The 24,692-nt window shown below is 50.4% G+C and overlaps 2 protein-coding genes across 5 annotated transcripts in view; one reads left to right on the top strand and one right to left on the bottom strand.

Moving 5' to 3' along the window:
• Positions 1-24,692, bottom strand: part of LOC106748259 — a 94,152-nt gene that overhangs the window by 25,365 nt on the left and 44,095 nt on the right. The window lies entirely within an intron of this gene.
• The window catches only part of LOC106748257 (ras-related protein Rab-37-like), a 163,803-nt gene that overhangs the window by 97,943 nt on the left and 41,168 nt on the right, over positions 1-24,692 (top strand). For 3 of the 4 annotated variants that reach the window (XM_014626606.1, XM_014626604.1, XM_014626605.1), the window contains one exon: positions 9,088-9,198. In XM_014626606.1, the coding sequence (XP_014482092.1) occupies positions 9,088-9,198 (111 nt within the window). Of the gene's footprint in view, positions 1-9,087; positions 9,199-23,836; positions 24,045-24,692 lie in introns of those variants that run through there. The other variant, XM_014626608.1, reaches the window with a different exon arrangement.

The following is a 24,692-nucleotide window of genomic DNA, read 5'->3' as shown; positions in this document are numbered from 1 at the left end:
GGGGGGAGTATGGTCGGTCGTGCATCTCCGGACTCGCGCAGCCGCCGCATACCAATCGAGTTAGCGGCGAACGCGCGCGGTGAACTCGCCGAAGAAACGGCGTGCAAACGGACGCGCGATGATCGCGCGACGATGACGGCGGGGAATATGTATGGCGGAGGAAAACGAAGGCGAAAACCGTCCCGCGACGCGGCGGTCCAACGCGCGGGAAACCACGACCGTCCTTCGCGGTTTTACAGCTCCGCCGCGAGGGAGATGCGCGATCTTACCGCGTCCGCTCCGTCGGAGCTCGGTCCCGTGGCACGATCGTTGCGAGGAACGTTCCTCCGGAAATGCACGACGGATCCCCTCGATAAGAGGGAGTCCGCGCGCTCATTGAGATACGCGGACGCGATTAGGGTGATCCAACGGGAGTGGGGGGGAGCGATCACCTCGGCGATAAGGCGTAAATCTGCCTTCGGCCATTACGGTCTCTCTCTTTCTCTCTCTCTCTTTCTTTCTTTCGTTCCATCTATATTGGGATTTCCGGGTGGGGGGGACGCGCATCGCAGAATTTTCTCTCAACTGACGCGACGTTGCTCGAGTGCGGGACCGAGCGGCTTCGGCGAATAGCGGAAACGGCGCGCACCGTCGATCGGCTGAAGTAAAGTTAATCGATCGTGAGGCGATTCGCGAGAACTTGGGTCGGAGACGGTAATCGTGACTGCAATATCGCCCGATCGTTCATCGGCGAATGGAGATATCGGGCGGATTTCTTAGCGGACAGCGATTGATATTCCGGGCTAGATTTGTCGGTGGAACCGGGCGGCTGATAAATTGCCGGGGTCACACGGTTGCCAGGTGGGGTTGCGATAAGCATATTCACGGCGTGTCCCTTTATATTACTAGAATCGTAACAATACGTTTTTACGGCAGACATCCCTCGCGGTTCCGCGCGAATAAAGAAATCACGAAACGGATTTCCATTTCTACGCCCGAGCGCGAATCCGCGCGCGAAATGCATCGCTCCGTCTCGCTTCGGAGAACTCCTCGAAGTGCTCCTTTAATTACGCACGAATATTTAATGTATTTTCGCGTAAATGTCCCCCCCCCCTCTCTATTTTTTCTCTCTTTCTCTCTCCCAACGTCGAGTTTGCTCTATTTGCGCGAACGAATGCGCGCGATGTGCGTGCCGATCGCGGTTTGAACTCATTTTGTCTTCACTCTTTGCTCAAGTTCGTTTTATGCTCGACCGATTCAATCCCGTTCGGTAATAATCCAACCACCCGCAGCTGTTGCCGAGCTTCTATTAAACGAGCGGTCGGCGCCGACTTCTCGGCGACAGTGCGCCTCGAGCTATTTTTATCCCGCACGCTGCGCGGTCTACTCGAGATCTCTCGACGATGACGGCCACGACGACTACGGCGTGGAGGAGGGAAAGGAACTTACGCCGGCACCTGGTGCGCGAGCGACAACGAGAGGTGGCTCTCATTAAAATTGTCCTCGTCACGTTATTCGCGGCGGCGCACGCTCGACGATCCCGATCTCTCCCGATACCGTCCCACGCTCGTTGCGCGAGGATTAATGCTCTCTCCCGCTTAGCGCTATTTCGCGCTATCCGCGCGAGATAAATGATAAACACGTGCCGCGAACGGAAGACGGCGGCTGCGAACTCGCGCGCCTCCCGTTGAATCACCGTCGCCAACGGGAAACGCCCGAAATTTGTTTATCCTCGGTGCACCCGGATTGAAGTTTTCAGTAAAATTCCCACACTGAGTCTTCGAGCGGGGAGTACGGCAATCGCTTGCCCATTTGTACCGCCAAATGGGAACTTGTTTTCGTTTTCCTTACTTGAAGACTCGATGTTGAATTTTTAGTCTCGACTCGGGCGCGTGCATTCGCGAACTGGCGATCGTTCGGCTCTTCCGCTCGCAATCGCGGGAACATCACGCTTGACCTTTTAACCGCTGCAGCCGAGCGCCCACCCGGGGGTTCACCGCGTCCGCTTTGACAACGGACACTACGGAACCGATCGGTTTTCACACACGCCGGTCGTATTGTCCCTCGTCGTACGCATCAGACACTTCCCTCGCCGGGAATACGCGAAATACGGATCTTCAAACGGCGGAGCTTTCGAATTTTTGCAGCTTCTCGTAAATAGCAGGGTGTTGTTGGTAAACGTCAGTGGGAAAGATACAAATTATGAATGTATCCGGAGAGCGGAACACACGCACACACCCGGTGGGTATTCCGCGGTGCCGAGGTAGAAAACCTCGCGCATTACGCTTTAAACAATGGATTAAATTATATCACTTGAAACAATTACTTCTGGAGTTCTCACCGATAACGAGGTTAAAGCGCTTTTGAACGACCGTAATGTGAAATTTAAATAACACGCTTCCCTCTTATTTCTCGATTTTCCCACGATTTTCCGCTGTGTATGTTTTTCTATGTTTAAATTTTTCAAAGAACGCTCGGACATTTCTGCGTGCGTCCGCGCGTTCCACGCGGTCTGCGGCGCCACGGATGTCGGCGGGAAAAATCGCGAAACGTCGCTTTTCATCGGAGGAAAGCAGCAGCAAAAAGCGGCCTACGCGCTCGCGTTTTATCGCCGCGAATCGTCGTGTCTCCTCTGTTTCGTTCTCGCGTTTCTCGCTCCTTCTGCCTCGTCAGCGATTAGCATACGAATGTACACGACCTTGTCGCGCCATTGGACGCCGCCACGAAAAGCGGCATTGTGCGCGCCGCCGCGCCTAAAGGCCGTAGCGCATGGAAATGCGAACGATCGANCTCTCTCTCTCTCTCTCTCTCTCTCTCTCTCTCTCTCTCTCTCTCTCTCTCTCTCTAAGGAGAGCTTTGCGGATCGAGACGCGCGGAAAATCTACCCGCTCGTGTCGGTCGCACGGCAACCGCGAATTTTGCCTTGAGGCTTGGTAAGTAATTTCTTACGCGGGGAAAAAGATTTCTTTGGCTTTAGAATAAACGTGTATTCGACTTGGATTTGTTCGATACAAACAGCATAATTAAATATCAAGTGTCATTTTATTCGAATGAAAATGTTGTTCCGCCAGAGCAAACGACGTTGTTTAGTAGAGGAAAAAAGAAAGTATTATTTCCCCCCGTGCAAATTCGTGTTTAGCAACCAGAACAGAAAAAGCATCTGCAGAATAGGAAGAATATTTTAAGGTAAACAGTGCAAATAGATTTCTCGTTGCTCACTGTTGTGTTTGTTGTTCGGTATCGACGGGATTTTTCGGCCTTACGAGAGTCCTCGAAAAATATCATCCCGATGACACCCGATAGAATTTCTTTCCAGCGTTGTATTCGTTACATCGGCAATGCCGACGTGTGATTATTGTATTCCTTTCGCATTGAGCGCAAGTAGCTTCGAACGCGAATAAACCACCGTTGCTTCTCTCTCGCGGCTTCTCCGCGCACGCACGGACGGAAGTTTTTCCCCTTGATCTCGCGCGCGCATTCCAGCGGGTATTCCCGCTTTCCGGAGCACGAATATTCTCTTGAATTCACCCGGCGCCGTTTCCCCGTGTTTTCCTTCCATCGGCGTGTTTTACAACCGGGGAACGTCGAGCGAGAATCCCGTACACAAAATCATCCTCTCGTTCCCGCGCTTACGTTTCTTTGTTCTCGCGCGCGCGCGTCTTACGATTCCTACATTTTTATCTCCGATCTGTTCCATTCCCGATCTCCAGCTGTCGTCGCCGCGATCGACGGATCCCCCCCCTCCCCCCAATAACCCATCGACGAACCTCTTCATCCATCGATGGAACAACGTTTCGCGAGACAACTTTTGTCAGAGCTCATTTTCTCGCTTGGTCGCATTGTTTAACGCTCGCGTTTTCTTCTTTCTCGCCGGGACGCCTATCGCCGCGCGCACATGGCGCTTCTTTCGCGCTCGGTGCTCCGCTCGCGTTTCCCCGTTTTTTTGTCTTTTTTTACACGTTCGTTTATGCGTCGAGTACGACGCCGTAAATGCGCGGTAACACGATATCTCCTGCGTTCTTCATGGCGACTGCCGTAGCACTCGATGCACATGCACCGTGGCACGCGCTAAACGGGCGCGAACGGACCTCCCGTGTATAAATCGCGAGGCAACGTGACTTGTATGCTATATGCGGCTACGTACTGTCACGTACTCGACGGTGCGTACTTGCGACGCGTAAAAAAAGAAGCGAACGAAGCAACGCACTTGATAAGAGCGCCCTTTAGAAGAGGTCGCGGATGCCAAGTGATTCTCTTACGATCTCCAAGATTTCCGGGGAGAATCCGGGAGTTGGCAGTTTTAACGTAATCTTAAGGAAAGGGAACAAAGAATGAAAATTGATTAAACCAACGTATGACAAGTGGACTTGTGAGGGTTAAAATCCTTCGAGAAGGTAATGTTGACAATAGGCAGGTGCGAATGTCTTACAGCATAGTGCTCGGTACTAGTGCGAAAGTTCCGGAGGAAAACCGTCTCTCCCCAATTTCTCCCGCGGATTTGTTCAGTTTTTTTATATACCTTCTTTAGAATAGAAGCAAACGTGGCGCCTTTCCCACCGAACACGGAGTTTTTCTAAACGAATTTTGGCACCCTCACGACAGAAACCGCAGAGAAATCTGCGGAAAAATTGCGAGTGAAACGGTTTTTGCGACAGTCGCGTCAACACGATGAGTCCACGATTGGTGGTCCGTAAAGTGTACACTTTGATTTCTCGCTTTGCCGAACAAATACGGCACGAAGTGTCGGTAATTGTGTCACTGCGAGGCGTTCGGTCGAAGGTCATATGGGACGGTTTTCTTCGTTCGTTGGAGATCGTTGGAGGAAAGACTCATTTGGCAGAACCGTGGTGATATCGGCGATCACGAGTGCTTGCGAATCCCGCAACATCTCGTTCGTAAATCTTTACGGCATGTCTTCATGGTACGTCGCTTTTACGACCGTACTTTTATGACGACTCCGTGGCCGATCGCATATTCAGCTTTATACTTCCGCCACAGCTACGAACCGTTCGGGAATATACTCGGATATATATGAGAAGAGTCTACAGATATTATTATAATAGACAGATGCTCTCGGCTGCGCTTCGTGAAGACTTCAATTTCAATCGGTTAAAAATATAGCGGAGAGAACAGCGAATTGCGGCCGAGCGGCGGTTGAATCGAGCTGTTTCTCGTCTCTCGTGATTCTTTCGATTTTTCATTGAACTCGTAAAATTTTCCCAAGCCTAAATGAATCTTCGTTCGCGATGCGGCAGAAACGATTCGCGTTGCGCGACACAAAGGAATCGTCGTGTTAACGCGAACGCCGATCACGAGAGATCGTATATACATTCGTTACGCGGTCTGAGAAGTGCGGTCGTAAATCGTCGGCGATTGAGATGCAAGGAATGATCGCAACTGATTGCGACGAGATCGTTAATCGAGCGCGTTCCTGCGGCGAGAAACGGACGCTCCTTGCGAGAAGTGGACGCGGCGACGACTTTATGGTCGTCGATAAATTCTCCGTCGCCGATAAAGACAGATAGATGAATCAGCCGAGTTGGTCTCTTATCTATGCCCGAAAAGCCGCCGGGATTCATTCGGACTTTATTCAGTAACCTGTATATTTACGCTGAAAGAAAATTCTGTTGGATCAATAAAATTTCCAACAGCAACGCGATTGGAGTAAATCTTCCCGATTCGGATGCTACATGGTGTAAAGATCTTGTAGTTTCAATGTCTCGAAGCTTCGAAATTTTCGAAATCCTAGTTTAAGTCTAATTTAGTTCTACATGAAATGGTCAAAGATCTTCTATTGTGTCCCTTTGGTGCTACAAATAAGGACATTATTGCCGTTTTTTCCACTTGAAGAATTTAAAAACGTAGAATTAAAAAGTTCGGGGAGTAATTGTCATGGTCTCAATCAACTTGTGACAGATTCGAGCGTACGTTAACACGCAGTCGTCGCGTAAACAATGAAATCCTCTTCGGCATGCAGAGAGAGATAGAGAGAGAGAGAGAGCGAGCTTTTAATGCTCGCTCACCCGCGGCGATTACCGACAATTAATCGAAAATATGCGACAACTACGATGACGGCGGCACAGTTAGTCACAAAGAAACAACGGGGTTCCGAGGGTAGGGGAGGGGGGAGGGGGGGGGGTATAGAGATAGATCAGCGAGTGCCGAGAGAACGAGGAAGAGACAGAGCGAGAGGACGAGGGAGGGAGGGAGGGGGAGACACACGCAGGAGGGAGCGAGAGGCCAAGAGAAGGAGCGAGCGAGACGAGGAAGGGAGGGCAGTGAATTAAGTTTCTCCGCCCCTGAGGCCGACACATTCGCCGACACTCGTCACGACCACCCTCTGGGGGTCCTGCGAATCTTTCAATGGAAATTCTCCGCGAAGGGGACGCCGCCTCGAGGCCCTGGGGATATAAATCCCACGCGGACGATGTGACACGGTGAGGATCTCTGCTCGACGGCCAGCCCGGTTTGGAAAATGAGATATTCCGCGAGAGCCGGCTATCGAATCTGTTCCATTTCGCGGCTCTCAGCCCTTCGTGTTCTCCGTCGACGCTCCCGGCGGGTAGGATGTGAGAAAGAAAGAGAGAGAGAGAGAGAGAAAGCGTTATCGCCGCGTATTCTGATTGCAGCCTTGGAGCGGATATTCTCCTTTGACGACAGCGGGGACAATTCGATAGGACGAGATCAGACATAAGCGATATCACGATCTCTCTGTCCTTCCCTCCTCCTCCCGCGGAAAGGGTGCCTGCGGTTTAAGTGGCGCGTAGACAGACACGTTGAGGACGCGAAAGAGCACCTGCGTTATGCAGTGACGAGAAATTGAACGTCACTGGTACCCGTGTAATATCTTCGCGTAGCTTTCGACACGCTTTTAGAACACTCGCGTTCATCAACTACAAGTTCCTCTTTTTTTTTTCGCGGAGAGAGACAACACGCTCGTAACTTGAATTCCGTCGATTTCCGGTAAGCTACACCTGAGATATAATTCCTGTGTGTAGGAAAAGTTGAACACAGCGAGAAGAGGCGTGAATCACTTGTTCCTTTACGGGAAACGATACGAGGGATATTTCACGCTGCGAATTAGAAGATATCAGACAGTTACATCATAACAGAGAGACGTATGCCGCCGATTAAACCGTGAGCCATTATTAACCGTTAACAAAACCGGACACCTGACGTATGATGACCGTTAAAAGCGGCCGTTACCGGGGAAAACCGACATCCCTTTGCCTGTCCCGACCGGCCATTCGGCGAAACCGCGTAAATTTTGCGCGTGGCAGGTTATACGGGCTTCGGATTCAGGAGAATCGTTTCGCGGGATGCGACTGAGGGATGTCAGTTCCAAAAATACCGCCGGCCGGGCCCATAAAAGAGCGCATTTATATTTCAATATCTGGCGTACCGGCGCGAACGAGCGGGTGGGCGCGCACTTCTCTCTCTCTCTCTCTCTCGCCGGCGGTGAAACCGCGAACGCAAGGGTGTTAGGAACGAAGTGTCATTTAACCACTTATTGTCCGTCCGTTCGGCCGACGGCTCGGTGACGTTTTACGACGAGGAAAGGACAACGGTCCCCGCGCCGGCCGACACAATGGCAGGCGCACCTGCCAGACGCGCACGGTGCACACCGTAGCGCGCGACCTACGTCTGCGTTATTGCGTCGCAAAGCCCACCCTCGTTCTTTGTCCCGCTGGATATCCTTACACGATGGATACGAGACACTCGAAGCAACCGCGCGCTGCTATCAACGTTCCGCCGGGGGCCGCCATTGTCTACGACGCCGCGCGGCCTTGCGCGAAATCGCCGGAAATCGGAAATCGTCCTCCCCCGCCGTGAATTATTCTTATCCCGGTCCGGTGAGAACGCGAAGAATCTTTCGCACGGCGATGAACGTGAAGAAATAAGTGAAATTCGCGCTCTCGGAAAAAGGCCCTTCGTGCGGGAAGAGCGCTTTGTATTCATTCTGTTTAATATTCGCGTCGATAGCGTCCGATGTGTATCGCGCATACATTTACAGCAGCGTCGCGACTCGCCTTGTCATCCGCTGAAAGTTAGCCCGCGCAACAATGTCGACAATCTGCGGCATCGATCTGTTTTAAACAAGAATCCGTGCACGTGCTTCGCAATTGCGAGTAGATATTGAGAGTGGAAAATGAAAGCGTGCCGCTCGCTTATCGTTTACAATCGACTTCGCAGCCACCGACGGCCACGAGCTGGTTTACTGCGGCGAATGCGTCGTCGTTGTCCGCGCGTCGCTTTTCTCTGTTTTTCTCTCTCTCTCTCTCTCTCCCCCTATACGTCCTTCCCAGATGGGGGGGGGCAAAACAATCTCGAAACAATCTCGAAGCAGAAGCGCGATTGCGTTCGGACAGACGGTACCAACTACATCGGCTACAGCCGGAAAACCGATATAGGTCCTCGTAATCGCGCTTTCGGGAGCGCTTTTATCAAGTTTTTATCGCGCGCACGTACTCGCGCGGATCTACGTGCGCGGCAATATAACACGCCAGGGGAGAAGGGGTAATATTTACACGAGGGAAAACGGAGGAAGTTTCGACGAAACTATCTTCTTTTTTTTGGGGGGGGAAATTAAATCTTTAAATATTGGTAGCTGCTGTTACTATAATGGTTACCTTCGCCACGCTTCTAAGCACGGATTCACCTTTTCGTTACGAACTGTCCCTGCCGCGAGACGCGTTTATACGGTCTCGCGCTGGCCGCGCGTGTATTTCAGAGCAACTGCTCTGTGCACAGCTGTGCTGACAACGCTTCTGTGTTTATACGTTAGATTGTCTAATCTGTGTAAAGCGTAAATAAAATAATTTGATTATGTCAGCGTTATGGGACTTGCAGTAGCTGTTGTACACGGAAGTTACTTTGCGGCGGGAGGCTATAGTCGTAACGAAGAGGCGAACAATTATTGTTTTGTATTTTCTTTTTTAATTATACACAAATGACCAAGCGTGTTAACTTTATCGGAGCAACGGTCCTGATTCATAAAGGGTTAGAGATCGTGATAAATCGCGTTTCTATCTTTCCCCGTCCGGCGAGCAATTGCTTCGACGAAGTCGTGAAAGTTTCGCGCGATCAATTGATTACTCGTGCTTGCAGACAATCCTTCTCGGCGATAGCGGCGTCGGCAAGACTTCGTTATTGGTCCAGTTCGATACCGGAAGATTCCAGCCGGGAAACTTCGCAGCCACCGTGGGTATCGGCTTTACGGTGAGTAATATATTTATTTAGTTTGCTCTTCCAGCCCGATAGTGGCCGATAGAGTGCGATCGAGTTTCTCGGTGTTATTTCGAGCAAAGTTGAACTTAACGAGACGTTTCTCCGACGTCTCTGCATTCGATCCGCACTTCTACGCAGCTTCTCGAGCATCTGTCGGTGATCCATCTTCTTCGTTGGTTCGCTCGAGATTAATATATTCAACGGTCTCGTCACGGAGTTTAAAGAGCTCCTAACAATTGCTTTTAACAATCTACGGGTTGGAAGGTGCACTCTTTGTCTGGTAACGCTGTTAATTGCGATACCGGCTCGCGTCTCGTGCGGAATTACAATGTCGACACGCGATGACGTACATCGACGTCAACGTCTGACAATGTGAGCAACGCATTTGCGCAACGCAGTCTAACGGCCGTGAGGCGCATTCATACGCGTTCCGATGAAAGCTGCTTCCCTTACGTGCTAATCTTCGGTGCTATCGGAGTATTAATTAAATTAAAAGTCTGAAATTAACGAGTAATCATTAAAAGCAAGAATTCGAGAACAATCATTGAAAACGAAGGATTAAATAATTAATACGGGCAAATGGTGATATTAATGGAGTAAGTGATACAGCAAACTCTCTTGTTTCATAATTCATTATTATCGTTTTTTAACTAAATTTCAGTTGTATTAAATGGACCGGCCGATTCCTTCCTTTCCATATAACGGAGATGATTTTTCCCAAAGGAGGAAACTCCGAATAAATATAAACCAATCGTCACCGCCAAGATAAGACAATAGCTTGTGCAACGTTACATCTCGATACTTTTCCTCCAAGTTCGACGGAACTTGGGGGATCAACGCAGAAGCAAAATTCCGAGCCGGGTGTCGTCGGGGAGGCACAACGCCCAGACGGATATCCTTAAGTCTGAGTTACGCGTTGGCGCGTTTGCTCCGAGTTCTTAACTCAAAGCAAATCGTAACTCAGAGCAAACCGTGCTCGCGGTAAACACACCGTCCCACTTGCGAGTTCTCGCCGGTAGTATCACGCCGTACACGTGCGGCACTTTTATGCTCCAAATATCCGGCGATGCATCATTCGCCGCGCTCGCCGCCCGAACGGGCTCAGTGCTGCTCCTGCCGAAGATGAAGGGGGCCGAGGGCGTCGCGCAGACCCGCTCCCGTACTGCACTCTGCAGATACCGGCGTGTAGATTTCACGCACAATGTCTACCGAGCGTCTGCCGACGACGTCTGCAACGCCATCGCGCTGCGTCGAATGAATATTTATGTCGTCGTCGCGAACGGCGCGCCTGTCTCTCCTCTCGCCGCGATGAAATTCGATTTCCGGCTCCTCGTCGGCGATTTTTGCGGAGCGAACGCCCGCCGGGGCCGCAAGAGAGCCATTTGCATTTGATATTTTCGCAGCCCGGCCGGCGGCTTGTCGGGGGCACCAGCCTCGAAAAAGAGTCGCTCGGCCGGGCCCCTCCCTTTTGTTCTCCGCTCGATTCCCCGATCGTTCCCTCAGAACTGGCTTTCACGACCCGCCGGAAAGATGGAGAGAGAAAGAGAGAGGGATGGGGGGGGGGAGGGAACGTCGGCGGGATTTACAGAGGCGTTTGTATTGAGGTTTTCAGGTGGCTGGCTTACTCGCCTTTGATGGGTACGCCGGCAGGGAAAGTCTTTGTGATATAAGCTATGCAATTACGAGGGAGGATCCACCGGTAGTCTCGGCCGACTTGCGAATCGTTCGGAGTCAGCTTTAGCGCGACCTTGGCATTTATAAAGCGCATAGCACGCGTTCGCGTCGATCGAGCGCTGCTCGCTCGACGATGCGGATTGACGGCGGCGGCGGTCGCTATTTTTTTTACGTACGTCCGATCGAGGAATTTAATCCCTCGCTACGCGAATCCGTTTGAGCTGAAACAGGAAAAAAACAAGGAACGGGGCGAAACGAGGGAGGGAAAAAATAACAAACGAGCATTTCGAACGCGGGAAGATATTTCGGATGGAAAAATAGGACGGGTGAAAAACTGCGGGGGTTCTCGTACGCGCGCGCGCGCGAGAAGCTATGACATTTATATTAATATATATAAATAAAAAAAAATAGGACGGGTTTCCGCTCGTGCACGGCTCGTTTGCTTTCCCTTTTTCGTCGCGCGCGCTATTCCGTTATTTATCCGCCGCAGGGGCTTTACTTCCGCGGCTGAAATATTGAACGTGAACGTCGACCCGTTGATGATTATAGGGCATCGAGTCGCTGCACTTTCCAGTTACGAGAACACGTCTCTCCCGAGCGGGTGAGCGAGCGGCCGACCGCTCGCTAACAGTTTGCAAGTATCGTCGAGAAAGTTGAAATTGCTCTATCAAACGACCGCACCGCTGCGGATTTCTCCGGTAACACGAGTCTATCTCGTGACGCCCGGCGCCTGTCTTGGACGCTCTCCCGCATGAAAGTTTCATTTCATTACAAGTCCGTGAGGAACCGTCCGCGCGACGTACGCGCGACCCGGAGTGAAATCGCGCGATCGCCGAGGTGAATTCGCTCACCCCCCCTTCCCCACTCCTCCGTCTTTCCTTCTTTCCCGGAGCGGCAATTAATAGAAGATACTAATATCGCCCTTGTACGTATTATGACACTCTTTAACATCTCGAATTTTATGCTGAGAAAAATCTCCATCGGATAAACTGATGTGTCCGATTGTTATTTTTATTACAACATTCTGGCAACACTTCAACACGCAGATGTAAGTTTGTTGTATGAATGTGCCGTGAAGTTTTCAATTTAAAATATTGACCATCAACAAAGTAATTATACCAGATGTAAATTGAGAGAAGGGGCCATAATACCACCTTCTCTTCTACTTTAGGATTAAGTTGGCGCGCGTCGCGCCCTCGTTCGCTCGCGTTCTGCTCCGATTTCGTCTGCATCCCCCCCGGGCTGGTCGTTCTTATTATCCGGATTTGGCTGATAAGGCCATCCGTTTTTCCACGCGACTATCTCGGAGCAGTTTAGCGCGGGTTAATAATTCAAGCCGGCTTTATTCCGAGTCCGCTGAAACTTACGAACGGACAGCTCGCCCGAGGTGTTAATTGCACGCTTGCTGTCTTAACTCGGCGTATCGCACGGATTTGCGAGAACTTTGTGAACGTTATGCCGTTGCGGAAGCTGCTTCGTAGCTACTCGCGCAATAATTATCTCGACACGGCGGGGACTGCCGGCTGAAGTGTCTCCTCGCAATCAGCGAGGAAGTGTCTCTCTCTCGATAATTTTAATATCTACTCCGTGAAGAGAGAAGGAGAGAGGAAAGAGAGAAAGAGAGAGAGAGAGAGAGAGAGAGTCAATGGTCAAAGTTAATTAATTACCGTGAATTCTGACCGTAGTTAGAGACCGTTACAGTTAATCAGCATCCACTTAACGACGAAGAGACGGACGGACTAATTAAACGCTTATGCGTACCGCGTACCCGTCTTGTTAATTAATCTCTGCTCGCTCAATTAAGTGTACCTCGCGGAATCTCGCAACATTATCTTTAATGCGCGACCGTGAGCTTGGACGCGCCCGTGTGCAGTGTCATCCTCGTTAATTAACCCTCGATGTTCTGTAGGACACGTTTAATAAAAGAACTGATTAATATGCACGCATGTATGTATCTTCTACAGGGTATTTCTTAATTAACCCACTATTTACACAGCGTTATTCATCCGTGAAAATTCGAGTGTCGGTAATAAAGAGTCAGGTTACGTTAATTTGTCCCGCGCAACTCATTACCGTCTGCGTCTGACGTTTAGCCCCCGCTTGGCAAATAGATCCGAATCGGTATCGTTGGCGATGCCGGATTATTACGTAATCGGGCGTATCGCTCGCGTTTCGTTAATCGAGTTACGTGATAACGTCCGTGGCGATGATTTCTCATTCGCGCTTATTCTCCTCGGTGTTAGCAAATTTGATTACGGCGGACGATGCCTCAACATACGTCAGGAAGATCCCGGTACTTTCTCTCCCTTCAGTTCTCATCGAAATTTCATAAGAAGGCAATCAATGACGTCGTTTTATTCTCTCTCCCGTTCCTAGTCTCCGCTTGACATCTTCCGCTCCCTTATTCAAGTCATTCGCGGTGTCGCAACGAGAAATCCGTATCTCAGGACCGAATTGGTATCCCCGTCAGCTCGTAGGTAGTTCGATCAGTTTTCACCACCGGCGACGGATGTATACGATTCCACGGGTGGGTAATTAAATCCTACATTTCTTGCAAACGCGTAAGACGCAAGCGGGCGCGTGAAATCGCGGGCGGTTACGCGCCCAGCCTTCGTGACGGCACAGAGCGGAATGGACTCGCATTGAGATCCATCGGTGCATAAAGCGGAGAATGCGAGGAAACGGCCGGTGAGATCTTTGACAAGACTCGAGAGAGAGAGAGAGAGAGAGAGAGGAGAGGAAGACAAAGCGCACGAAGCCTGTTCAGCATTTCGAAGACACTTAAGCGTAAAAAGCTAAGAGAGCTAAGAGAAGAATGGATGAATAGGGCGGTTGGAAGGGGAAAGGCGAGGAGGGAGAGAGAAGGAAGCCGAAAGAAGTCATACGCGGTTGCACGGAGACAGAAGAGAGAGAGAGAGAGAGAGAGAGAGAGGAGAATAGAGAAAAAACAGAGAGGGAGAGATAAGCGGTCGGTCTCCTCGCGAATGCGAAAAATCGAGCGAGATGTCGCGGAGAGATCTGAAATGAGATCGCGAGGAAATCTCGAGCGCGTTCCGCCGCGAACGTGCGACGAATTGAATCTACGTTTCAGGAATATACGCGACAAATCGGCTCGGCGGATACCGGTTACCGCGGGGAAACCCGCTCGTTCTCTCGTAACTCTCACCGAATTCGACTCGCGGCCGTCGTCGTAATGTCAAGCCCGCTCGCGCGGCGCGCCGGTAATTAGCATTTTCCCCGCGAAATAAGGAGTGAAAGGCGGGTGGTTGAGAGACGATGTCGATTACGATTTTAAGGGGACGGGCAAGATGGTGGTGATGGTGGTTGGGTGTGCGCTCGCTTGATCGCATTGTGTGCACGTGTGTGTGTGTGTGTGTGCAACCGGAATATCGAGGGTTAGAGGGAGCGAGGAGGGAGGGGGGCAATAAATCACCTCGGGCCGGCAGTGGCAAGTGGGGCCGCGCCACGTGACGAGGCAGATTCGACGGAGGTCCTGCCGCTCCTTTTTTTCCCTCCCTCCACTTTTCCGCCCGCACGCGAGGCTCCCCGCGGGCGGGACGTGTGCCGATCTCCAGGATGCTCGCTGAATTGCGCACGCACTCAGGAATATCGATGATGCGCCTTGCGCACGTTAACGACGTTCCTCGTCATCCAGAGTCACAACGTAACGGCGGTGACCAAGTAAATGATTCCACATGTAATCACTAGAATTCGCCCACCTGATACTAAAAATAACTAAGGGGGGCCGTAATACACCCGTATAAGGACTATGTTACCATCTTCTCTAATTCCTAGTCGCCTGGCTTCCCACTCGGAGATCCCTGAGATCTCTGAAACGAGAGAGAGAGAGAGAGAGAGAAAGGAGAAGCGGAGGAAAGAGAGACGTGCGCGAAAACGCGACGGAAACGCCGAGACCGGCGTCCGGTACGCTTAATTAAATCGACGTTGATTAACCGCGCACCCGCGGCGCTTCAATGAAATCGTCGTCCGCGGATCTCCGCTTAATCACAGCGCCGCGCCGCCGCCAATCGCGGACGCCGAAACCGGGGAATGTGGAACCGTCCGCCCGTGGAATTTCCTGTCCGAAACGCGACTCCCCGCGTAGTGTCGCGAGGGAACGATCGTCGTCTTGACGTTCCGCGATCGGCGATCCGGCGTCCGAAGCAGGCATCCCATTAATCTTCGGTAATTTCGAAACTCCCCGAATCTCGGTGATTTCGCTTGCGCGTCTCCGTTTCCGATTTTTATCCCACCGCGCGCTTCCTCCCCCAGAGATCGGCGGCTCTACCACCGTGTAGCCACCACCACCGTAGCTGTTTCCAGAGTGACCCGGGCCTCACGTTCGTTCGTTCTTCGCGCTTTCTCTCACGAGATAGCCTCCAAAGCGCGATTTACCGGCGGCGTCTCTCCTCCTCGCGATGGCTCTTCCCAGAGCGCTGTCCGCAGCGAGAGAAGCGAGGACGCGCCGGCTCCGGACGACGGCACCGGTGTTGCTCGAATCGGACCTTTTGCTCTTTTGCACGCGCCGCTGTACGAGAGAGACTTGGACGTTATTCTGGTCACGAACTCGGGTCCCCCCTCCCCTTCTCTCGCTCTCCGTTCTTCTTGCTCCACTCCGCCTCTTCAACCGTATTCTTCCTCTCCCTCTTCTTCTTCTTCTTCTGTTGGTGCTATTGCTGCTCCTGCTGCAACCTTTCTCTCGTGGCTTCGCGCTACTTATCAATATTTATGTCGATTTGCTCTCATCAAAATATCGCCGGGCGAAAAGGCCTCCATCGAAAAAGCCGATGCCACTTGTCCCTTACTCGCTGCTCGAGCGCATCGAGCGAGTGGCGGGTCGAGTAAAAAGAAAAATCCTGGCCCGCGTCGAACGTGGGGGAAGAAAAACTCGTCGACGATGGGTCAAAGTCTCGGTCGGTAAAAACTGATTCAAAATCAATGATCCCAGTATCCGCCTTTTTAAGAAAAAGCAGTACCAAAGATCGCCGCTCGGCTAATTTCATCGACCTTTGTGAATAGCAACGATTTTTTAGAGAGAGAGAGAGAAAGAAATTACGTGTAACGTTTCCGACTCGTACAAATTCGGACATTTATCGCGCTAAAGATTAATTTCCACGAGTTCGAATTGCGTCGTTAGAATTTGCAAGAAGGTGGCGGGAAATATCGCAGAAATTAGTTCGCGAAAATGACGAGAATTATCGGCGCTCGTCGCCAATATCGGAGTAACTCTTTCAAACAGCGCGCGCCCAACGATAAATCGCGTCGGAGATTAATCCCGCATCTGCCTGTTGCTCCGGCCCACGTAATCTAATCGAGGCCGGGTGTAAACTACATATCGCCAGAAGATCAGTCCGTGTGACGAGGGTACGGCGGACGGGTGGACGAACAAGCAGAACATTTGTCGTTGATTATTGGTTTTCGATATTGTTGCGCGCGCGTTTCCCGAAAGCGCGCGTCACCGCGTTTCCCCCCCGAAAATAGTCGGCCACGTGCGGCCGCTGGTCTCCTCGCTGTTGGCACACACGTTTGCCCGATCGATTAAAGGGATTAAATTAGGGTCGCATGGGGTTTAAGGGAATATTGTTTGACGAGCGATCCCAAGCATAATGTAGCACGCGCGTGCGCACTTGAATTTTCGCGTTTACGCGCGAGTTCAACTCTTCCTCGAACGGAGGTGCCGCGCGTGCGGGGGAAGAGAAAAGCGGTGAAACCGGCATGAAGAGGTATGGAAAGCCGACATGTTTCTCGATATTACCTAAGAGTATCGATCGTTATTTGCTGGATGTTCGAACGGCAGGATAAAATTTGGTCGCGCCGACGAAATTTCATCGCTGTCGCAACGACGTTTTGCCGCAACGGCAAAACCACCCTTTCCCTTTAACGAATCTTTTTCGTTGTCGTATATAATAATTAAACATTTTTGCTGTGCCGGCGACAAATTCCTCTCCGCTCGGCCGATCGTTACGGTTCCGCTTCGCCCCGGAGAGCATTTATTCCTTCCTCCTTCGTCGCACGAACAAACAATACGGAATCGCAAGATTCGTTAGCCGTGCGCTGTTATTGCGCGAGAGCTCCCCTCTCATTTTCCCTATTTTTCTTTCCCCCCATCTGTCCTCTCGCCTCCGCCTCGCTCGCTTCTTTCTCTCCGGGCTCGTATTCACTCGCTCGGCTCGCCGGGCCTCATTTAAAATCCCGTTACGCGTGTTTACCTTTCATTATCGTCCGTTTTGAGGAGCGCGAAAAGATGATTACGTGTGGTCGAGGGGTGTTCGCGAGGCTGTGTCTGAAAAGCGATTTTCCCCGTGCCGGGCAGAAGCACGAATCACACGTGGCGCTCTCCGGCGGCACCCATCGCTTGCCTCTCTCTCTCTCTCTCTCTCCCCGCAGGTCGCCGGGATTCACGAGGAAGGAAGAAGAAGGTCAGGCGTGAACGGCCGGACCGTCCCACGCCCTTACCTTAAGTACTTTGTACTTCTGCCATTTTGAAAACACTCGGGCAGTGGGAGGCCCGTAGCGGCGGCGGTCCCGTGTCAGGAAGACATCCGACATCTGCTAACGCAAGGGTGGCACGAGCGAAGTCATCCGACCGCTCGCGGCGTGCAAGAAGCAGCCGCTCTTTCTTCCCCTTCCGCGTTTCCTAATTCTTCTTCTTCTTCGTCTTCTTTGGCCGCACGTCTCATCCTTTTTCCCCTCTTTTCTTCCTTCACCGCTCAGGCAACCCGCTAATCCCCCGATCTCCGCGATGGCAGGGAAACACACTTCGTTTGTGCGCCCGGAGGCGTCCCCATGTGTTTTCTGTGAGTTCCATGTTGCCCGGAACGGCGGGGGGAGGGTGCTCCGCGGGGTATCTCGTCGGCAGGTAGCGATGGGTCCGAGTCGCTCGTACCAGTCTCGACCGGCGTTTGATTTTACCGGCCGATCTGGGCTTCCTAACAAAGCGGGGCGAGATTTCTCGGAAGTGCGTGTTGTTCTTTCCCTTCGAAAGGAAGAGAAATTTCGGCACGGTGTAACGCGCGTTGTCACGTGTCGCGCATGCACAACTGATTTTCCCTCCCCGCCGCTCTCGAATATCTCGCAGCGAACGCTCGCGCAAGTTCAGCCGTTGGCATTTAGTTAACCTTTCGCGAAATCAACAACTTTCATTCTACCGTATTAATCGCACCGGTGTACCGGTATGTACACACACACTCTCTCTCTCTCTCTCTCTTTCTCTTTCTACCTCCCTCCTCTCCGTGTATTTATGCTTTATTAATTTTTTAGTTGATAACACTTACCTTTTTATACGCGTTACCACGTCACTGCCATCGCTAGCCGGGGGTTGAGCTAATAAACTCCGGCCTCCGGGGTTCCCTCGCAGTGGGACGCCCGATAGCGGACTTTACCCACTTCGTCTTCCGTCTCTTAGGTAGTGTGTGTACGTATGCTCGTGTGCGCGTGTGCGTATGTGTGCGTAAAACGTGCACGTGAGAGAGGGAAGGAGAGAGAGAGAGAGTTACAGAGGGGCGCGTATATTAAATGCCTCGCCGGTATATTCCCTAGGGAACACGTAGACACTGAGATTTCCACAACGGTCGACAAAAGATCCGAAGCTTGAATTAATACAGCGCGTAACGACAGGACGGAAAGTGTTATAAACGAGAGATTTCGCGTGATGACAAACTGGACTTTGTAAACGTGTAATTTAATAAAGCAAATAAGAGGCAAGGGTGTAAGAGTGGGTAAGCAAAATACGGGGGGACAAGTTCGAAAATCGTGCATCGGTGGATATGTAAAATCAACAATCCGAATTACGATGGTTTGCGTTTAAACGGGAATCTTACGATTGCGTGTGTGACGCGCGAAATGAAAAATGTGATATTCGATATGATTATCATCGGCGTTTCGCATAACGTGTCTAGCTAAAAGGGACGAAGGAATTCCATCGTAGAAGGGAAATGAATCGAACCGTATGACAGCGCCGGTAGGTAGGTAGATAAGTGGGTTGATGCAAGATAGACAGACAAACCCGGCGCATATCGCCCGTCTAGGTGAAGCTGTCAAGTGCATAATTCGCGAAACCGCGAAGTTCACCGATCGGAATGGGGATTTGTTGCGAAATAGAATTTTGCGGTTAGCGCGGGGAACCGTGAAAATTCAGGCGTCGCCGCCGCGGTTGCCGGCGCTACTTTGCAACGAAAGCCCGTAACGAGTATTACTTCCTCTCGATCTGCCTTGCAGAGACGTACGAACCATTCGAATTTGAATAATTCGAAAATTTCGACTCGAGAAGATCCGAATACAAATCGCGCGCATCAGCGTTGACGATTTTTATTTTATATTATTTTATTTTTATTTAATTTTATTGGATATTCATATCCGTCGCTGCAATTTCTCTCTATATAGGCCATTTTTATTTCGGAGTATCGTGAAGCGCACTTGTAATCGGATAATAAATTTCACGCACTCGCGACAAAAGACTCTTCCGGCTACGGCCAATCACGGGTGACGCCGGTTGAAAATAATGCGTAATGACGGATCGCAATAATTTAAGCGAGATTGTGCACTACTGTTATTCATATCCGGCGCACGAGGCTCATTTGTTTAACGAGAAAGCACATTTGTCGCTCATAAATATCGCGGTGCATCGATAATTCATGTTTTGCTAATGACATCCTGCGCGTTTCGCGAAATAATTAATATTCTCGCAGACACTCGTGCGTGTTGTTTGCCGAGTGCGAGCTACGCGTCGAAAGTTTCATACGGGAATTATTCCCCCCCCCCCCTCCTCTTCCATTTTTTTCACAGCCGTACGCGTTTCAATCTAAAATACTTATTTGAAAAATGAATAAAACATGAAGTTGACTATTATCAAACGCATTTTATGGAACTCGCGCATAAAATATTTAAAACACGAGGGCCGTTGAAATATTTTTCAAGCCCCCGATAAAACACACGCATCGGACTCGAAATAACGTATTTTTGCGATAAATATGACATCGCTCGTCCGGGAATAAACGCGAAACTTTCAGCTATTCCGTCAGAACCGTCGGCAAATCGTCCATTAGCAATTTTACGCGCCTCCCATAAATCATTTGTGTTCGCACGGGCTGTCCTCAAAACCGGCTCCCAAAAGATTTTCCATGTTTTCCATTTCGAAGACGCTTTATTTGCTGTGAAAAAGGTGGAGAAATTCGAGCGATATTAATCACGTTCTCATTCATCTCGCTCTCCTTCCCGCTGGTTAGGGAACACAAAAACACTTTTCCGTTCGGCGAGCTTTTTCCCGCGAGAACGAAAAGAGCGACTTATGAATTTTCCAAATACGAAGAGAACGGCGTCGGGAGCGATGTAAATCGCGCCGGGTATCGTCGAGAGCGAGTCGCGAGTGAATTTTTTTGCGTCTGGCACGAGGGAAGCCCGAATTACTTCCACGGGGAAAGAGCCGGGCCAATTTTCCCACATCCTACGTTCCCCTGCGGACAGGAAAAACTGTGGCGGGTGATAGGATATCCCTTCTTTTTTTTTCTTTTTTTTTTCTATTTGGCGCTCCGACGTGCTAACAAGCTTCGCTGTATCGATCTCACCGGCGTGACACTGTTAATTCCACACGCGTCGACGCTAATTGACGTTTAATGATTGAGATTCCGGCGTTAATCGTCGCGCCGCTAAAACTCACGCGCACGTCTTTTCCTTGTTTCGTCGGGGGGTTGTATTTCGGCGCGTGACAGATCAATTATTGCGACTCCGATAATTGCGTTCCGGCACGGTTTCACAAGAGAAATTCCCTTCCGTTACACGGAAAGCCGCTATCATTGTTCCCCCGCGAGATTATGAGGAAATAAATTCATCCCCCTTGCCAAAGAGACTTTTAAATATTGCGAATGAACGTAGGGCGCGAGTGAACTTCTCTCCGATGATAGAAAATTATTGTCACTTTCGGTGCGAGCCATGCCTACTTTTTCATTTTAATCATAAAATTAGTTGGGAGAACGAATTTTCTAGTAAACGTTATTGTACATGGTCAGTGATAATAACCTTACACGCGTTGCTACTACTATGAAATATAGTCGGCACGAAAAAGCAACTATAATTTGCCATCAGCGTAGGATCGAATCGACGACGATTCCTTCTTGATCTCCTGAACGGAGAAGATCCGCGAGGAATCTTCGTGCGACATATTCGCGGGTTCGGCGCCTCGACGGTAATCGCAGTTTCTATCGCTAATAAATTATAGCCAGGTGCTGCACTCAATTGAGAAAACTCCAATGGCACCCCAGGTGCGTCCGTAGACGTGAAACGAGTTATCCAAGTGAGGCCTCCATTCCGCCAATTTATCTTGCAGTATCTCATCAACGAAATCGCTATTGTACAAGGAACAATCACTTTTCCCCATTGTTGTGTTAAATTACTATATTATATACGTATATATTAGTACAAATCGCCTTTGTCATTGTTAAAATTGCACCAGCGGATTTGTATCAATTATATCGTAACAGAGGTCGAAGCGATTAGTTCATCCTCAATTGCGTATACACGTTCGCGGAAGTAAATAATTGATTAATCCTCGCGCTTCGGAACATGCGTAATCTCTCGCGAGACCCATTAACTCCGGAATGCTTGTGCGGGAAATCTTGGGATAGTTGCTCCTCCTGCTAATATCGCGTCTATCCGAAAATTCGATTCCATATTTTTATTCTTAAATAAGTCTTATTTGTAAATAAATCTCTCTTTAAGTCTCGACAAAACGGCGGTACATAACCGTTTGTATCGTCAAAAGACATTGACTTATATACACGGGAAAAAATGTAAATCAAGACTCATATTTTCGTAAACGCGGAGATAAGATTGCGGTAAAAATTACCACAAAATTTTTTAGTATGATATGTGTTGCAATCTTTAGTAATGTGTACGTATGATATACATTATTAAAGATTGTAATACGTATCACAGTTTCACAATAATTTACTCGGGCTGTCGTTGAAAAGCTACTCCCGTTGATAAATGTATAATCGACTGATTAAATACGCAAATCTCGAAGGTTGATCGTGGATGCCGCGAGGATCGATAGTGGAGACGTGCGTACGCAGAATCTAATTGCGTTGAGTATGCGAGCGTCGCAACAAGGTCGGAATCACATCGATTTTACGGTGTTAGTTTGCGCGGATAACCCGATCAGAACCATTCCATCCCGCCACGCGTCCTTATTACCTTCCAATTGCTTCCAAGAAGCATCAGCCCTCCTCGGAAAGCCGATCTTGAGACGCTCTTTGACTTCGTTACCGTCTATCGAGTATCGCCGAAACGCGCCGTATCCGCTGACAATCTTTCGGATATATTTTTCCCGCCGCTCCTGCAACTTCGTCTTTAATGGCCGAACCCGAAACGGTGCCTCTCGCATCGATCGACCAGCCACGCGAAATTCGGAAGTTTCCACCACTCCCGATGACTTTTCGTCTCGCCTCGCTTCGCCCGGCTCGAGCAGACGGTTCTCGAGAAGATGTATTACAGATAATCGGTTTTACGCTCCCCTTTTTCCCCGGATGCGGACATCGTTTTTCCGGACAATAATTTCCCAGTCGCGATAAAATATAGGATCGTGCGCATTAGAGGGTATTTGTCGGTCCTGAAGCGCTCCACGTGTCACGGATGGTGCGATTTCGAGCTTACGCGTCTTAAAAAAAACATCTTAAAAAATAATTATTTGCAAGGAAACATGTAATAATTTTCATAAGACTATATATTTTGACGGAGAAGTGTTGCTGGTTCGCATCCATGCGCGAAAAATTTTAATCTCACACCTTCGACAAAGCTTCGGGGCAGTGGTTGTATAATTTTTCCCTGGAGCGGAAACATAAAAAATGAACGTTTCCAGGTGTGTTCAAATTAGACAATTTTCCCTCTTCACGAGTTCACGCTAGAGAAAAAGATTCATGCCCAGCTGAGAGCCGGTCGCGAATCTTTTTCTCTTTACGAACACGCGAAAGACGGAGATTTCCCAATTTGAGGACACTTGGAGATGTTCGCCCCTCACGTTTCCTTTCCCGGAGAAGAATCGCACGATCGCTGACCCAGGGCTGAAAAATCCAAGTAGCCCGTCGGTTCCGCAGCTCATTTTCTCTAATCATCTCTCGCGGCTCGCCGAGACACCGTCGAATGGCGCTCGCTGATGTCCCCGGGCGTTAACGGAGCCGTGAACCTCACGGCGTTATCCTCGCCGTGCGACAGCCACTCTACCACTCTACCTCCTGCGTGGTCGTTCTAAAAAAAAAGTCTCCTTAAAAACCGGGAAGCCGTTCTCTTCTCCCGCGCGGTTGCAAAACCGCCTCGATATATCTCACCGTAATCCCCCGGCAGCCCTTTCCCTACGGGCGCGCACATTATTCCTGCGCGGAATATCCACGCTGTACGAGGCCTCCTCGATAATCCAAGCCCCTAACCGCAACACCAGCCCCCCTCCTCGAGTTACTCGCCCCCACGACGCGCGATTCCTCTTGTCGCAATTCCCAGCTCCTCCGCTCTCCTGCTGCTTCGATCTCCGCATCGATCGCTCCTCGAATTCTCGACCGAGTCGCCCCGATTCCGCCGGGCAAGCTGATTTCGCGACGGCGGCCCGCTTCAAAACCTGTTGCCACCGAGGTGCTCGGTGGCGCGTGCGCCGGGGGCGAGAGGGGCAGAAGCCGCACACGTGTCGTCATGGGAACGCGCGAGCGGGTCCTGCGAGCGTGAGCGCAGCGGAGAGCGCCGAGACGCTCGTGCTTGCGTGGGCGCGCGCGGCGGCGCGGGTGAGACGGCAGGACTCCCCCGGAGAGCCGCCGTCAGGTGCCCGGCGCGCTATAGAGGGAGCGCGGGAGAGGGGGGGGGCTAGGAAACCCCCGTCACACACAGCGCCGACAGTTTCCCCGAACTGTCGAAGTCGGCAGTTTCCGAACTCGCGCTCGTTCCGCGGGACCGCTCTCGTGGAGTCTCTCTCTTTCTCTCCTCTTTTGTCTCCTCTCTTTCTCTCGATGCTCCTGTGATTTCCTCCTCATTTCGCACGTCGTCTCCTCGGCGTCTCCTTTGGTTGGAAACGTGCTGCCGACGCGGGTGTCGCATGTGACGGAGCGCGAGATCGCGAGCCGCGTCGAATGTTCCCGCGCGGTTCCCCGTCGCGGGGCAATTGACAGTTTTTGTCGACTGATTTTCGCGTAAGTTGTGTGTCTCTATCTCTCTCTTCCTCGATTTCTCTCATCATCGTCATTGTCGCCCATCGTTATCTTTCTCATGCAGTGCTCTGTTGTAAACGTACTCGTGATATGTATGCGACGCGGCGCCTCCGTCACGTACGCCGGACGAAAAGGTGCTACATTTGAGTAAATACTTGCCCAGGAATATTGGGGTAATCGTTTCACTTGGATTAGATAAATATTGTTTGAATGTAGCGCATCGGAAGAAAGAAAGCGCCATGTTCAAGTGATATTTACTATTATTTTCTATTAGAGGAAACAATTACTCCAGTATTCCTAAGCAAATTTTTTCGCTTGAATGTAGCACGTTTTTTTTTTTTGGTGTACACGGTAAAAAAATTTGGTGCTAAAAACGGTCCACCGGGGTTTTTCGTTACTTCGACAGATTGATTAATATTTGACTGTTGCCTTTGCTCGGCTCTCATAAGCCTTTTTAGGTTTTCCTTTACTTTGGCAAGGTGATTATGGTAAGAAGTAATACGTTAACAAGGTGAATATGTTAATTTAATGGCATATTTGAGTAATTTTTAACACATCCCCCGTGTCGAAGTGACACAAAATTTTCAGTGGGCCGTTTTCAACATGAAATCTTCTGCCGTGTAAAGTCCG

The sequence above is a fragment of the Dinoponera quadriceps genome, unplaced genomic scaffold (genome assembly GCF_001313825.1).
Source record: "Dinoponera quadriceps isolate SergipeBrazil2010 unplaced genomic scaffold, ASM131382v1 scaffold2600, whole genome shotgun sequence".
In the NCBI taxonomy this organism is placed as follows: domain Eukaryota; kingdom Metazoa; phylum Arthropoda; class Insecta; order Hymenoptera; family Formicidae; genus Dinoponera; species Dinoponera quadriceps.
Note: the sequence above shows the minus strand (reverse complement) of the source record. Positions and strands in the feature narration are given on the sequence as shown.